The sequence below is a fragment of the Marmota flaviventris genome, chromosome 5 (genome assembly GCF_047511675.1).
Source record: "Marmota flaviventris isolate mMarFla1 chromosome 5, mMarFla1.hap1, whole genome shotgun sequence".
Taxonomy (NCBI): Eukaryota; Metazoa; Chordata; class Mammalia; order Rodentia; family Sciuridae; genus Marmota; species Marmota flaviventris.
The window spans coordinates 132,639,497-132,652,881 of record NC_092502.1 but is presented as its reverse complement, the minus strand read 5'-3'; the positions used below and the strand labels follow the sequence as shown (position 1 = coordinate 132,652,881).

At 31.3% G+C, this 13,385-nt stretch overlaps 1 protein-coding gene across 3 annotated transcripts in view; it reads left to right on the top strand.

The window, feature by feature from the left end:
• Positions 1-13,385, top strand: part of Cdh18 (cadherin 18) — a 318,203-nt gene that overhangs the window by 190,350 nt on the left and 114,468 nt on the right. For all 3 annotated transcript variants that reach the window (XM_071611877.1, XM_071611879.1, XM_071611878.1), the window contains exon 4: positions 1,388-1,555. In XM_071611877.1, the coding sequence (XP_071467978.1) occupies positions 1,388-1,555 (168 nt within the window). The remainder of the gene's footprint in view (positions 1-1,387; positions 1,556-13,385) is intronic.

Genomic DNA, 13,385 nt, shown 5'->3' with positions numbered 1-13,385 from the left:
GAGGCTGGCTGTGAACTTGTAATTCTCCTGCCTCAGCTTCCTGAGTTGCTGAGTGCACCACCATGCCCAACTAGAAAAAATAAATTTAATTAAAAGGACAGGCTCTTCTAAAAACCGAATGGAAAGTAGAATAGAGAAGAATAATTATAATGCACCAGTAAAAAGGGGAGTATTTTTTATAAAGTGATAGATCTTTTCCAATCCTAGGACTTTTTTTTTTTTTTTCCTGAATATACAACTTCATTTTCTCTGTCATTTCAAGAAATTGTATGTACAAATGTTTGGTAAACTTTACAGTTAAAAGTTTCAATTGACAACTTCCAACAAATTGTAGCAATAACTAACTAAATGTGAATTCAAGAGAAGTTCTTTTTGTATAGACATAAATATACATATTTATAATATATATCATCTATGTGATTTTTAAAAAAATTTTTAAACAATAGGCTCTCAGTTAACTTGGTCTTCTGTAAAATGTGGTTTTGTTTTTTAAATTTAAGACTACTGAAAGGGCTATTGATTTCTGGGGGATACAAAAGGGGTTTATATGTATAAACATTATAAAAAATGGATATATATTTTTTATGCCTTCATTCAATCCAAGTATCCATCATGAAGAAATGCATTAAATGTCTCCCTAGCAATATAAAATTAAAAATGTGACTTTTGCTTTATTTCTAGACTCAATATCGTAACTTTATTTGGCTAAAATACATATCTTATTCTTGATAAATATGTTTTCTGGGGAAACATATTTTTTCTCAATATAAGTTAAAATGCTTCTTTGTTCAAATGTCAACACTCCTGCAATGTTTTCCTTCATCAAACTTCGATGACCCTATGAGCAAGCCATGTAAATTGTTCAGTAAGGAAGAAAATTAACCACTGCTTAAATCAATAATACCTCTTAACTGAGACTTCTGAGAGGAACAATTGTGAAATGCTTAGCCCACTAGCAGAAGGAATCAGGGCAGAGGACTGACCTCAAGGGGCCATCAACCCCAGGAAATGTGGACTGATGGATATCTTAATTAGTCACAAAAAAATGATTAGGGATACGTGGTTGCAGATAAATGACTCCATAAATCAGTTTTAGTGCATTGTTAAATTGCAGAAGTGTGGATTTCTTTTAAAAATATGCTATTTAAAAAACATTTCTTAGATCAGTAGAGGAAAGGGAACAGAGGAAGGGAGAAGAGGGGGAAAGGGAGAATAATGGGGACTGAATTAGAGCAAAGTGATCCTATGCTTTATAATTATGTTAAAATAAATTTTAATATTATGTCTAACAAAAGAAAACATTTCTTAAAACATAAAAATATATCTGAGTAGCCTTTCATTTATGTAAAACACACACTGATTATTGTTTAAAATGCATGTATTACAGGAGTTATTAGAACGGCCTTACATAATATGGACAGAGAAGCCAGAGAACACTACTCAGTGGTCATTCAAGCCAAAGACATGGCTGGACAAGTCGGAGGGCTTTCTGGATCTACTACAGTCAACATCACCTTGACAGATGTCAATGACAACCCACCACGGTTTCCACAGAGTAGGTACCTTTTTCCTAGGATTTGAATATTTTACTATGCATTTATGTAAAACAAAATGAAATCCCTGAATATACAGTGCTTTGTTGTCTTCTGTGGGGATATTTTGCTTTTGTAGCTCTTGATTTTCCTATGGTGTTATCTCTAGTCAAAAGTTAAGACTATCGAAATCTCTCAATCCTGAACCTGCTATATAATGGATATCAGATGAAAAATGTGAATTTCTGCTGGCATCAAAGTTAACCATTCAAAACAGTCAAGTGGTGCTAAGTTACAATATCCTACATTTGCCAAAATAGTTATGCATTATTACAGCTTTCATGAAGATGTTTACAGTGCATTTTGTTATCGTAATTTTTGAATGTGTTTATGCAGATATAGATACATTTATGGTATGAATGATTGTGTTATGCATACATGTACACATACACTGGTATCACATAAAAGACCATTACAAATAATTTAATTACATGTGATCTCAGAATAGAATATCCATCTTGAAAACAGATCATGATCCAAAAGGCAATTCAGGGAAACAAGGCAAGTATTTATTCTGTGACTTTGGAAGGAGGTGGTGTTCATCCATCTTCAGAATATAGAGGATATAATTATATTATATTGGAGTATTTTTAATATGGCAGTACTGTGGATAACCACTCATAGAATGATCCTTAATTAACATAAAAATCCAATTGGGGTTTACTATAGATGTCCATCCTACCAAATGATGTTTAAAACCTGTAATTGAGTAGGTATGCTGGTATTTCAGCAAAGGCTCATCACAAGTCAGTATGAGATTCATTTCCTAAGGTTCCTTCTTAATGTTGTTCTCAGTATATCCAGGCCTAACTACAATGAAATATTGTGTATTCCTAAAGCATAACAATGCTTTTCACAAACTTATTTTGACTGGGATCATCCTGTGCTCATACTGTTTAAAATTCCTGCTAAATTTCTCTGTAATATCTGTTGCAGATGAGTTGCTTCTTTTGATTTCCTCTTGACATGGCACTTTTGCATGCATGTTTATCTGTTCTAAGTCCCTGTGTCCTCTATCACTATGAGGGCCTCTAAGTATGAAAGAATTTTGATTTGTTTTTGTAATACTACTTGTTCAAGCCAGTGACCAGAACTAGATCAATGACTGTTAAATAAATGAGTGAATTAGTTGAATTTAAATACCCCATCAAAATTTTATTATTAAAAAGACAGCCAAGTTTATAGTTACATGAAAATCACTTAAACATATTGGTGCTGGAGATAAGAGTATGTGAATAGGTTCACTTGTGGCCTTTGCTCTATGAAGTATGTACGAAAGAAACTCGTAGATCATAGATGGGTCTACATTACATTTAACTTTAGATATAATTAAATTGCAAAATGTTTTAAAAATTACACTGTACATTTTTATCTATTTTATCACTTAATTTACATAATGGAAGCACATGTGCACACACATACACACACATACATATATATTACTGAGACAAAGGCCGTTATTTCATATGATATGACAATTAAAATTGGAAGTCTTTTTTAAACTTAGGATTCCAGAAGTTAATTCTCCTACTTAATTTTAATTTTATATTCATCAACCAATGAATTCTAGTATTCTATTGCCTAGTAGGTATCTAGGGTTAATAATATCACTTTTGGGGGGAGCGGTACTGGAGATTGAAATCAGGGGGACTCAACCACTGAGCCACATCTCTATTCCTATTTTCTATTTCATTTAGAGATAGGGTCTGGCTGAGTTGCTTAGGGTCTTGCTAAATTGCTGAGGCTGGCTTTGAACTCAAGATGCTCCTGTCTCAGCCTCCTGAGCCACTGCACTCAGCAATAATATTACATTTAATGTTTCAAAATAGCTAGAAAATAGAGATTTGAATGTTCTCAACACATATAAATGATAAATGTTTAGTATGATAGATATGCTAAATGTTCTCATTTGATTATTACAATATGTGTACTGAAAATATCATGGAATCTGAAGTTCAGATTAAGCTAATTAGATTTCTAATCTACCAATTTACTTTCTATGTGTCAATTGATATGATAATAAAGGGTAACATCTGAAGTAAATCTGAAATTCTCAAATCAACCAGAAAACAGAGAATGGGAAATATTACAAATATATTTTATTCAGCCTTCATTAAAGACACATTTTTATCTTATGTCATGAAATTTAGTAATAAAATGATAGCTTATCTTTATTACATATTTATTAAACTAAAAAAGGCAAATATGACTACAGAATATATTCTTTCAGAAAAATAAATATTAAGTGACTTTTTTTTAATTTTGAAGTTGGACATTTTGAAATAATTTTGGGTTATGTACCTAGGAATTTACCAGAGTATGCGAATCATTTGTGATTTAAAAAATCTATTTGGTTATATTCTATGACAAAGTTATACATTCTATCTTCTTTTATTGCTTATTTTACATGAATATCTGTGTTTATGGTTATAAGGATATATTTTTATAAATAATTTGAGTATTATCAGTTAGTATTTATAAATCATTTTGTAATTCTTCACAGGATTGTTTTAATAAAACAGTGCTGACTTTTTAATTGAATTTTATAAGTTTTCATTCTTTCTTCCAGTAATTTACAAATGACTTTTGCAATAAAAAGTGAGAAAATATTTTTTTTATAATTGAATTACCTTACCAATATTTTAAAGAAAATTATCATTCCTAGAGGAAAATCAGCTTTGTGCATGATGACACATAGGAACAGAATATGTTAAGTTATGCTATTTTAAATATATTCCAAGGAACTAATACAGGATAATTACCCTCTTATGTGTGGTATTCAAGTAGCCATCTTTATACTACATAGTATTTATGTATTAGAAACATCTTAGGTAGAGCCTAACTTATTTCTTCTTTCTTTGAATTTTACTGTTTTGTTTATGAAGATGTTAGTTATACATAATAGCAGTATTCTATATGATGTATTAAAAATGCACATAAAATAATTTTATTCTGTTTACTTCACCCCCCACAGATCCTTTTTCTCTAATTTCAGGGTCTTCTTGATGATTCATAATTAGTACTCAACATAGGTTCCTTCGATTAAAAAGAAATTCCAGATTACATGTGTTTTTTTCCTTCTTTTTTCAAAGTAGCATCTGAGCATAAAGCTGTATTTACATAAAAAATTTAAAACAGATATTTAAAATCTTTCTGCTTAATCTTATCAACAAAGACAAACCAGTTAAGTCCTTGTTTCTAACCACTTACAATGTCAATTTTCCCTAAGAAACATTTATATTTTTTCTCTTTTCCCAAGTAAATACACTTCATATAAGACAAATGATAAATGAGTTGAATAAATGTAATGATCACATTAATTACAGCTTTTTTAGGCTGAAGATCAGGTATACTTAGGAAATATTCCATGTACTCATCTGGCAAAGTTACTGAAGTAAAGATACACATTCTTTTAAAAATCAATTAGAGTCAATACTGTCCTGGGAGGAAAAGGTATATTAAATGGGACAAGCTTCAGTGAGCCAAATTCCCTTTTATTATTCCCACCAAGTCTTCCTTTCTTCAGTTTACTACAGTTAACCTTTACTATTTTATGATGCAGTATAAGAAATCATGTGCAAAAGATCACATATGGTGAATAAAATTATGGCACATTCAGAAACAAAAATATGAAATAATGAGATCTGTATGTCTATGATGCTATAATTCTAGCTCTGTTTGAAGACATTAAAAGAAAAATTCATTAATGAGGTAGGAGTTAGCAATATGAAAGTTTCACACATATTCAAAATATGATGAAAAGACTTTATTAGTATAGTACATATAGTTTGATGCCTGAAGCACAACAGTGTGCCTTGCCTTACTTGGTAACTCAAAAATTCTAACCTTCCTATTGAAAAGTCAAGCAAAACTAACATTTTGAAGGTAGTTATAGTTTAGCAATTATGTTACTCACTTTGGGGGATCAGATTTTTCTCGTCATTTTTAGCTCCCTGCATTTGTGGCATCTCTTATTAATTTTCCAGTTCTGAAGAAAGGTTCAAACATTAAACTTTCATGTCTGCATTTTATTTTTATATTGTGGTGTTCTATATTTGTATGTACACACATATACATACATCTATATATCTATCAATAGGTACAAATGCATACAGTAAAGGAATTTTTGTCTTAATATTCCTAAAGAATATAGGTACTTATTTGTCTTTTCTCATGTAGGTATAAGTTCATAAGTTATTGTGCTTTACTTTGTTGTGATTTGCAGTTATTAACTTTTTTTTTTAATAAACTGAGGTTTGTGATAACAATGTTTCACCAAAAGCATATACTCACTTCATGTCTCTGTGTTACATTGTGGCAATTCCCATAATATTTCAAATTTTGTCATTATTATTATCTCTCTCATAGTGATCTGTGACAAGTGAATTTAGTGATACTATGATAATTGGTTTGGAGTGACACATAGCAACCTATCTCACTTAATGCATAAATGTTTTGCGTATGTTCTGACTGTTCATCCCTCTCCCTTTCCTTGGGCTTCCCAATTCCCAGAGACACAACAATATTGAACTTAGGACAATCTATAACACTATAACCCCCATAAGTGTTCCAGTAAAGGAAAGAGTCACATGTCTTTCACTTTAATTTAAAAAGTGGAAATTAGTAAGCTTAGTGAGAAACATTCAAAGCCAAGATAAACAGAAAACCAGGCTTCTTGCATCAGTCAATTTGTGAAGGCAAAGAACAAATTTCTTGAAGGGAATCTAAGTGCTGCTGCTCCAGCGAACACAAATATGATAGGCAAATAGGATTTTTGCTGATAATAAGAAACTTTTTTTCTGGTTAGAATAGGGGATCAAACCAGCCACAATGCCAAAAGCCAAAGCCTAATCCAAAGTAAGGCCCTAATTCTCTTCAGTTCTTTGAAGGCTAAGAGACAAAGCTCTCCATGACTAGGAGAGACTGGTTTGTAAGGTTTGAAGAAACAAGTTGTCTTTATAACACAAAAGAGCAAGACAATGCATCAAGTGTGATATGAAGTTGCCAAAGTTATTAACTAAGGTTGTTGATGGTAGTGGTTGCTCTAAATAGCACATTTTTAGTGTAGATGAAACTGGCTTGTACTGAAAGATGATTTCATCTAGGATTCGCACAGATAGAGAAGAGAAGTCAATCCTGGCTTCAAAGCTTCGAAGACCAATTCTTCCCCTTTTCAGAGACTAAAGTAGCCGATGGTGTTAAGGGAAAATCAATGCTAATTTGCCATTCAAGAAATTCTAGATGCCTTTAGAATCATACTACTCTACCTGTGCTCCATAAATAGAACAACAGGGTGTGAATGACGTTACGTGTGTTTACAACATAATTTATTGAATATTTAGGCCCAACATTGAGGACTATACTCAGAAAAAGTAAATTGCATTCAAAGTCTCATTGACAATGTACCTGATCATATAAGTGCTCTTATGGAGAAGAACAGTGGGATTACTATTATCTTTATGTCTCCTAACAATAAATCTATTCTGTTGCCTACGAATCAAGGAGGAGTTTTTATTTTTAAGTCTAATTTTTAGAGAAACTGTAATTTCTAAATCTATAGCTACCATCAATAGTGATCTCTATGATTAATCTCTGCAAGGTAGATTGAAAACTTTCTGGAAAGAATTCAACATTCTAAATGCCATTAAGAATATTGATAGGTTTGGAATATGGCTCAGTGTTTGAATGTTTGCTTAGCACACATGAGGCCCTGGGCTCAATCCCTAGAACCACAATCCCTACAACTACAATACTGATTCTTCGTGGGAATTGATCAAAATACCAGCACTATCAGAGTTTGGAAGAAACTGATTCTAACCCTCAGTGATGACTTTCAGGGGTTTCAAGACTTTAGTGAGAAAGCAGTTAATGCTATAGTAATATTAACAAGAGGAAAAGATTTGAAGTATAACCTGTATATGTGACTGAACTGTTGCAATCTCCTGATAAAATTTTAATAGAGAAGAAGCTGCTTTTTAGTATGAGGCAGAGGGAGAAGCTTATTGAAATGGAGTTGAATCCTGGTAAATAATGATGTGACTATTGTTGAAATAACATTATGGGATTTAGGATATATATAAACTTACTTGATAAAGCAAAAACAGAGTTGAGAGTATGGGTTTCAATTTCCAGGAAAGTTATACTATGGGTAAAATGTATAAAACAATATCACATACTACAGAGAAATCTTTCCTGATAGGGAGATTCAGTAGATGCCGGAAACGTCACTACTCTCTTAGTTAAAGAAAATACCACTTTCACCGTAACCTGCAGCAACATATGCATCTGATCAGTAAGGATCAAGCTGAGTCCTTCCATGAGGAAAATCCTAAGATTCCCTGAAGCCTCACATCATTACTAAGATTGCTGGCATTAAAGTAGTTTTAATTAAGGTATATACATTGCTTTTAGTCATAATTGCATACTCAATAGTCTATAACATACCGTAAAGCCAATTTACAAAGCATAGAGACACCAAAGAATTTGTGACTTGCATTAATGAGATAGTACTACGTTATGGTTATGGTGTTCTGGAATTGAGCCTGCTCTCTCCAAAAAATGCCTGTGATGACTTTGAGTTTTATTTCAGGAGAATGCTGGCTCCATGGGATAAATTAGGTATCAGTCTCCTAGTTACAATTTCTTTGGAATATTTTGTCACTGTCATAATTTCCCTTTTAAATGTGTGGCAGAATATACCAGAGAATTCATCTCTTCTAGGGATACATTTTTGGGGGAGGTTTTGGATAACTTACAAATCACCTCACCAATAATATAAGGTTTTAATTTCTTCATAATTTAGTTTTGATAGGTCAACTTTTTTGAGAATTTTTTTCATAGATTATAGAATTTTTTGGAATATAGTGGTTCATGGTACTCATGAAAATATTTTCCTTTCTGAAACATCAGTAGTAATGTCCCAAATTTCTTTTTGATTGGAGTAGTTTGAATCTTCTTTCTTTTTCTCTCAATCTAAAATAATTTCAACTTTTTTTGTTTTTTAATTTATTTTCATTTTTATTTGTTCTTTTTAATTATACATGGCAGTAGAATTCATTTTGGTATATTTGTAAAAGCATGGGGTATATCTTGGTCTAATTTCATGGACCAAATATGAAACAATGGTCTCACCTCTTGCAGACCCAGATCTCTCAGCTCTTTGAAGGGATGGTATAAGAGCAAGTAGAAGCACGACAAATGCTTACCACTTTGAATGGACTTTTCTTAATTGAACATTTACTTAGATACAGTAGACTTTTGTTTATAGGTTGAGTTTATCTGATTTCAAGTTTTGTTCTGCTGTTTCTATGTGGAAATGAGCCTCTGGAGATTCCAAATCTGCCATTTTGTGAGTTGCATCTTTATTATGCATTTAAATCAAAAGTGTTTATAATGTGTTTTTTTCCTGATCAAAAAAATCTTATTAATAATTTAATACATTAACTAAAAATACTGCAAGTTCTGTTGTAGACATTTTGTGTTGTAGTTTTCTCTCTTCATGCATTTCTATTTTTTTAATGAAAATAATAATTAACAAGAGTGAAATAATCTTCCAGATAATTTTCTTTTTATTCTCTTAAGGAAAATAATAGAAAAAAAATCAGGTGCATAAATAATTATTAGTATTTTACTGTAAAAACAATTAGGTGCCTGATATGAAAAAGACACTTAAGTAAGAGTGTTGAGGAAAGACATCATTTAGTATCCAAAATATGGATCTCAGTATTTTATAAAATATCCGGATAAAGGTATAGACATTAGTTCAAGAGACCAGAAGTTGGCACTTTCTGCAGAACTCTAAGAGACCCTTTCTTTTCAATAAATCCACCTCCTCAAGTAGGAATATCTGCTGTGGCTATCTGTGCTTGGATTTCTGTACGCCCTGTCTCCCTGATTCTCAACACAGAGGATATGATGGACATTGCTATTCCTTTGCCACAGAGCTCAGAGTTCTTCAGTAACTCTTCACTGCTATAGATCAGACAGGACATACCTACATGGTTGATGACTGTTAAAGCAGCAATGGAAATTCTTCTGTTCTAGCTTGTATACACAAGAAATTTTATTCAGTGTGAATGTACTTGGGAAGCATAATTATCAAATATTTTAATTTTCTAAAACTAGATCTTTATGAAAAGCATTGGGGATTGTTTCCTTACAAAATAACTTGAATAGTGGATTCCTGGATCTTGAAATTGTACATTAAATGACTTGAGATTTATCAAGAGGCCTTATGGGTTCATAAAATATTCTTGACATCAACTTCTTCATTGTATCAAATAGGTCTATGATAAATATTCTTTTCATTATAAAATCTTAAGGTGTGCAAATATGTTATAGCTATCATATATTTGTATATCATATGCATATAATATTTAATAATGTAATACATAATGTCTATAATATATAATACACCTACAATATATCTGAATAGCGTATCTCCTATACATTCACAGACACACACATGCACACACTTGTAAATTATCTTTTAATGCTTAGGTATATTCAATGACAGAATGCTAAAAATATTGCTAGTATAGTTATAAAAATTAACATTAAGCATTTTTATAAAATCTGTTTCAACATATTCTTTTAGTTATTACACTATAAATTTCCCTTAAATTTTCCAGTTTTGCATTAGTAGTCACAAATAAGTGCATAGTCATAAATAAGCTTCTACTTTAAGTTCAATTTTTTTTTAATTTGGAAATATTAGTAACTCTAAGCTCTTGAACAAATTTTAAAGACTGCAATGTCATTACTTCTTTTGATGTGACTTCACTTGTTAGATTTTACTGCAAATCTCCTCATTTGCATGATTTCATTGGCTCCAGCCAACTTGAGTGATTTTTAGTATTAAACATTATTCCAGTAGTTTTGTGAACCTAAATTAAGTTTATGGAACTGAAGACAGAAAATTTAACTTTTATTTCTAATTTGAATGTTTAAAATATAATCCCTTTTTGATTTCTTAATTTCCTGTTATTTTCCTCTGTTGTTGTTGATATTTTTTTAATATGATTATTTCAGTGAATAGCGAGAATTCTAAAAAAAAAGTAAAAAAAAATTCTCTACATTTGGTTCACTCAATTTAGTTTTTTTTTCTTTTTATTTTCTTTTTGTTAGAGAGAGAGAGAGATAGAGAGAGACAGAGAGAGAGAATTTTTAAATATTTATTTATTTTTTATTTAGTTTTCAGTGGACACAACATCTTTATTTTTTTTATTTTTATTTTTATGTGGTTCTGAGGATCTAACACAGTGCCCCGTGCATGCCAAACAAGTGCTCTACCATTTGAGCCACATCCCCAGCCCCTAGTTCACTCAGTTTAATACCACTAATGTTTATTATAAAATTTAACCATTTTATTTATTCTTTATTTTTTGGTTTGCATTTTAAAGTTTTCAAATTGTTTTCAACTTAGTTTTATAAACAGATATTGAGTTTTTGGTTCTCAAAATTCATTTCAAATTGCAATGAGAATTCAAGAAATAGTAACTGTTATTAATTTGGGAGTTGTAGGCTTATAGATGACACTTGGAACTATAGGAATAAATAGTACCAAGTTATATTTGCCTCAAAGGATAGCATTGCTCCTTTTTGTAGCCTTCATTTCTATTTTGGATACACTAACTCCAGGGAAAGACCCAGCAAAATTCAAAAACCCTTGGTTCAAAATTCCTCTTTAATGTTGTATTCCATCAAGGTGAGACCTTGTTGAGATTCTGCATGGATAAAAAAAATGTGGCATATATACACAATGGAATTTTACTCAGCATTAAAAAAGAACAAAGCCATGGCATTTGCAGGTAAATGGATGGCATTGGAAAAGATAATGTTAAGTGAAGTCAGCCAATCTCAAAAAAACAAATGCCAAATGTTTTCTCTGATATAAGATACAAGGAGGTTGACTCATAGTGGGGTAGGGCTGTGTATTAAGAATTGTAATGCAAAAAAAAGTACATGTATAAAGGCAAAAAAAAAAAAAAGAATAGTGTTACCTTATATTAGGTAGAGGGACTGAAAGGAGGGGAAGGCAGGGGATGTGGGGATTACTATCTAAACATTATTACTTTATGTATATATGTGACTGTATTACCAATATGATTCTACAATATGTATACTCAGAAAAATGAGAAATTATATCCCATCTATGTATAATATAATCAATGTCTATAAGTGCATTCTACTATCATGTATAACTAATAAAAACAAATTTAAAAAAATTTCAAAAAAGAAAAAATTCCTCTTCAGGTTAGGATTTGTACTTAGAATTGATGACTGCATTCAAGATGTTGGGGGGAAAACATAGTAGTAAAGGTTTTAAAATCACAACCTTTCTCTTCTTTTGTGGTGTTCAATCTAACTCATAATACATGATTTTCCCATAATTAGCATTATAGACAAAATATATATTTTTAGTTTTTTTGGATCTGCCATTGTACATATTACTCTCTAATCCCTAACAAGATAACCCAAGATAATTTGCAAAGTAATTGAAGAAACTTGTGGTTAATCATATATTTACCTATTCCTGCTTTGGACCTGGGTTATTTTCTAAGAAGGTAATGTGATTAGTATTTTGAAAAACATCCACTTGTACAGTACCATGCTTTGTTAATTTAATGATGAGATTAGTAGGGTACTGCTTCCAGGGACTCTATGCTGCAGTTAGGCATGTTGTGGTCATTCTGAGCAAAACCACAGAGTATCATGGATGAGAAGTGGTATGAGGTGGATTGAAGGAAGGGCAACAGCAGTGCCCAGATTTGCAATCTTAAAAAAAGAATTCCTTGAAAATAATAAAAATTTTTTTTTAAATTAATGACTTATGGTGCCATGAAATAATAGCTATATTATGTATATTCCTGAAAATGTGTAATTATAATTTAGAACTTACTGGGAAAATATGATCAAAATCAATCTTTTCAGAATCCTCCCAAAGCCTAAGAAAGTAGTGAAGATAAAGAAAACAATTTTACTGAATAAACATTAAACCAAAATATGATTCTTATCACAAACAGTACATTAATAAATGGCAATAACAAAAAGAAATATCACTTTTTTATGTAACCAAGCAGGTGCAACTTATTACTTACATGTTGACAAGATAATCAAGGTCACTCCTCAGTGAGAGGGCATGGTAGTACCACTAACGTACAATAAATAATTCATCTTAAATATCATTGGTAATGTGGTAACAATGCTGTCAGTTAATAGGCCTGGTGACACTATCTTTCTTATTCATTGCATTTTTTAATTTGTATATTATAGTCACACGTAATATTAGGATTAATTTTGATATAATCATACAAGCAAGGAATATAATTTGCTCTAATTTAATCCCCAGGCTTTCCTGTTCCCTCTCTCTGTTCCTTTTTCCCTACTGTACAGGTCTTTATTTACTTATAGATTTTTTTATTATTGCTTTATAGATATACATAAAAGTGAAATTCCCTGTGATTTAATCATACATTCACATAGGATAGTTTAGTCAATTTTATTCCACCATTCCTTTCTTCTCCTGTCCTTCCTCCCACCCCCAGCTCAATCCCCTTGCATTTTAAAGAAGTGACTCTCAGATCCATGAAAAAGACATCTCCTTAACTGTAAAGATGACAAGAGGCTCATTTAGCTTTCAAAACGAGTTTAATGCATTTCAAAAAGAAACAAAAATGTCTTACAATTACAAATTTTTTCAAGTAAATGTTCTAAGAAGTGAACATGTGTTTCCCCTTATTTTGAACACAGAATTAAGTCTTCTATTACACATTTCTCTTTATTTTTATATAT